Source organism: Centropristis striata, chromosome 24 (assembly GCF_030273125.1).
Source record: "Centropristis striata isolate RG_2023a ecotype Rhode Island chromosome 24, C.striata_1.0, whole genome shotgun sequence".
NCBI lineage: Eukaryota > Metazoa > Chordata > Actinopteri > Perciformes > Serranidae > Centropristis > Centropristis striata.
In genome coordinates, this window is record NC_081540.1 from 6,534,480 (window position 1) to 6,537,864 (window position 3,385).

Below are 3,385 nucleotides of genomic sequence, written 5' to 3' on the forward strand. Positions count from 1 at the left end.
TTGTATTATTTTCTCCTGTGCATTTCCAAAATGTCATAACCGTATTAGAAAGTCATATTGCAACCAAACATGTGATGACGCAGATATGTGCGGTAACATATTGGGGAAGGAAACAGGATATTGGGTCAACGAGATAAAGAAATATTGTATCACACCTAAAAGGTCGCTTAGACTTGTTCAGGTGTGGAGATTTTGTCATTTGAGAGCTGAAGACAAGCCAGACGGTAAGTGTCTGAACTGATTTATTGTGATTGGTAGAAACTCTGGATATTTAGGTGTGTTAAAGGGAGACTGTATTACTTCTGAAAAACAAAATAATAACAAAATAGATTTTGTACAAATAAAAAGTGCACGCTTGCTCAAGTTAAAAGGGCTTTTCTGCACCAGTCTTTTGGACCCGAGCCACTGGGACACCCTGATTTTAGCAAACTTTAATACTTTCTTGTGTTTCTGTTTCTCTATATTTACCATTATCCCCAAACTCCCTTGTAAGGCAAGGCAAGTTTTTTGGTTTATAGCACATTTCAGCAACAAGGCAATTTAAAAATGATTAAAACAAAACCTTTAAAATCAGAGAGAGAGAAATAGAAACAGCTAACACAGAAGCTAAAATATGCTAAAATGTATATAAAAGAATAAGTAAAAGTTACAGTGTATAATTATAGTCAACCTTGCTTTAAAAGAGTTTCAGCAGACAGTTGTCGGGCTGTCAAAAATGATGTTGGAATATCCCTTCTATTAAGACAAAAAGTTGTCCAGAGGGGCATAAACAGTCTTTTAAAAGATCTACATACCGACACATTACCAAATAATCGTCTAATTTGTGAGATGATAAACAGGAAATGTTTGTTCTCACTTTAGCTGCTGTGTACCAAAAGTTAATTAAGCTCACTTTAAAGTTTCACAGCACCCACATTTTGGTAAATATCTGTTTGTAATTTTTAAAACTTGAAATAATAATAATTTCAAGTATCCTACATTGAAAAGAAATTTTTTTTTGGCCCTGTAATTATCATTTCAATCATCTATATAAATTCTACGAAGAAATACGAATTCAGTGCTTTTACTTTAAAATAGCAGTTTTTCATGTAGTGCATTACTTAGTGATTGTTTGTTATTATGTGTCCTCAGTTTTGTATGCAAATTGAATCATTCATTCCAAGTAATATTCACTAAACCAGTTCATTGACTTAATTAGTTGATATTTCCAAGTAAAATGTAATTCAGGGACATCAGTGAATCTGCAATTTACTTGTGTATTTTCATTTTTAAAAAAAGTGGTTGATTATGTGATTATATGATTAAGAAACAGCCTGAGTAAAGATTACAAACACTTTCTGCTTGGAAAAACTTGCCTAGCTTTTTTTAAGTAAATGTCACTCCAATTTTTTTTCAGTGTATAATCGTAATAGAGTGTACAGGGTTTCAAATTGTGCTTTTTTTCTGCAGCTTCAATTATCTTAAACATGGCAGATGCTGAATATGTTTCATTAAGATAATTGTATCAATCTGTTTCTTTCCCATAGCCATGGGGTCATTCATTTTGGCGGATTACGCGGATTTATATAATTTTAGTGACGATGGCAACTTCACCTTCGTTCTGGATAAAAACACTGAAGTATGTATGACACAACCACTGGCTCATACATCTCCTACAGCAGCTCTGATCATGGCTATCATCCTCATCGCCATCTTTTTACTGGCGATCCCCGGGAACCTGTTGGTGGGCTGGGTGATCGGCACCAGCAAACAGACGCTGACTCCGTCCGACGTCTACTTGTTCCACCTGACGATAGCAGACGGCCTGATGGCGCTGACCATCCCCTTCTGGGCCGTGGCGGTGCTTAAAGGGTGGCTCTTTGGGGACTTCATGTGCAAGTTTCTCAACCTGGTGTTCGAGGCAAACTTCTACACCAGCATCATCTTCCTGGCCTGCATTAGCATCGACCGTTATCTGGTGATTGTGCACGCCAGCGAGAGTCTCCGGAGCCGCCAGAGGATGTGCAGCCGGCTCCTGTGTGCAGCAGTGTGGGCCCTCGGCTGGGCCGTCGCTCTGCCCGCGCTTTTCAACGACACCGCCAAGCTTCCCGGCGTCCCTGACTGGATGATTTGCCAAGAAACCTTTGACATCGGCAGCGCCTCCTTGTGGAGAATAGCCTATCGCGGGTTCCGACATATTTTTGGCTTCTTCCTCCCTCTGGTTGTCATGGTAACCTGCTACTGCGTCACCATCGGGAGGCTGCTGCACACCCGAGGTTTCAAGAAGCACCGGGCCATGAAGGTGATCATCGCCGTGGTGATCGCCTTCCTGCTCTGCTGGGCGCCGTACCACATCACCATGATCGTGGACACGCTCATGAGGGCCGACGTGATCGTGTTGGTCTGTGACTTCAGGAAGGCGATGAACAAGGCTCTGAATGTGACATACAGCCTGGCTCTGTTCCACAGCTGCATCAACCCCGTCCTCTACGCCTTCGTGGGAGAGAAGTTCAGGAACAAGATGCTGCAGCTTGTCAAGAGGAAAGTCAGACAGGAGAGGTCGGTGGGCTCCAGGTTCAGCAGGAGCAGGTCCACGTCTCAGACTTCAGAAGGCAATGGCGCTCTCTGAAAACTCAACAGACGTTATCATGTTTTTTTGTCCCTTTTTCTTTAATCTCTCAGCCAGAGAACAAGTCATGATCTGGAGTCTTTGCTTAGTAGAGGCTGTTTTAGTTTATTCAGTGTCAGCATTTAACCAGAAGTCCAAAAAGGCATAAAGTGCATATTTACAGTAATGTAAATGTAATATAAATAAATACATACAATAGTGTTTGGGTTTTTGTTGTTGTTGGGGTTTTTTTGCAGCAGATAGCAGTAGGTAATACAAATAGTTTAAATAGTATTACATTTAAAAATTACTTTAATGATTAATCGATTATCAAAATATTTGGCGATAATTTGTCATCTAAAGTCGACTAGTCAGCAGTTTTCTGTTGTCTTGCATGTGGATAACTAGAACTATAAGTAATGTTTTTTTTCTTTTTACATTATTAGTATGTGCTGATTATTTTCTACATTAATTGTTTGCTCTATATGATATGAAGACTTACATACATATATAGCTTGTGAAGAGGAAAGTCAGACTGGAGAGGTTGATGGGGTCAAAGTTCAGCAGGAGCAGGTCCTTTCAGAATACTCTGAAAACACAATGGACATTATCATGTTTTTTTGTCCCTTTTTTGTCTCTCAGCCAGAGAACAAGTCATGACCTGGAGTCTTTGCTTAGTAGAGGCTGTTTTAGTATATTCAGTGTCATTCACTCCTTTGTGGCTCACGTCTGCCACCTATCGAATTTACTATCCACTGTCAAAGCCTTTCACATTCACACACCAGCTTACCAGATACA

General features: G+C 40.1%; 1 protein-coding gene across 1 annotated transcript; it reads left to right on the forward strand.

Annotated features, from left to right (window-relative positions):
• Positions 1–1,589: 1,589 nt before the first annotated feature.
• LOC131962995 (C-X-C chemokine receptor type 1-like) lies at positions 1,590–3,385 on the forward strand. Its single transcript, XM_059328120.1, has one exon. It carries the CDS (start codon positions 1,625–1,627, stop codon positions 2,606–2,608), a length of 984 nt encoding a protein of 327 aa, XP_059184103.1. The 5' UTR covers positions 1,590–1,624; the 3' UTR covers positions 2,609–3,385.

What these genes read in the sequence shown, in the direction of transcription:
- LOC131962995 (XM_059328120.1), top strand. Translation starts at nt 1,625, where the DNA reads ATGACACAACCACTGGCTCATACATCTCCTACAGCAGCTCTGATCATG.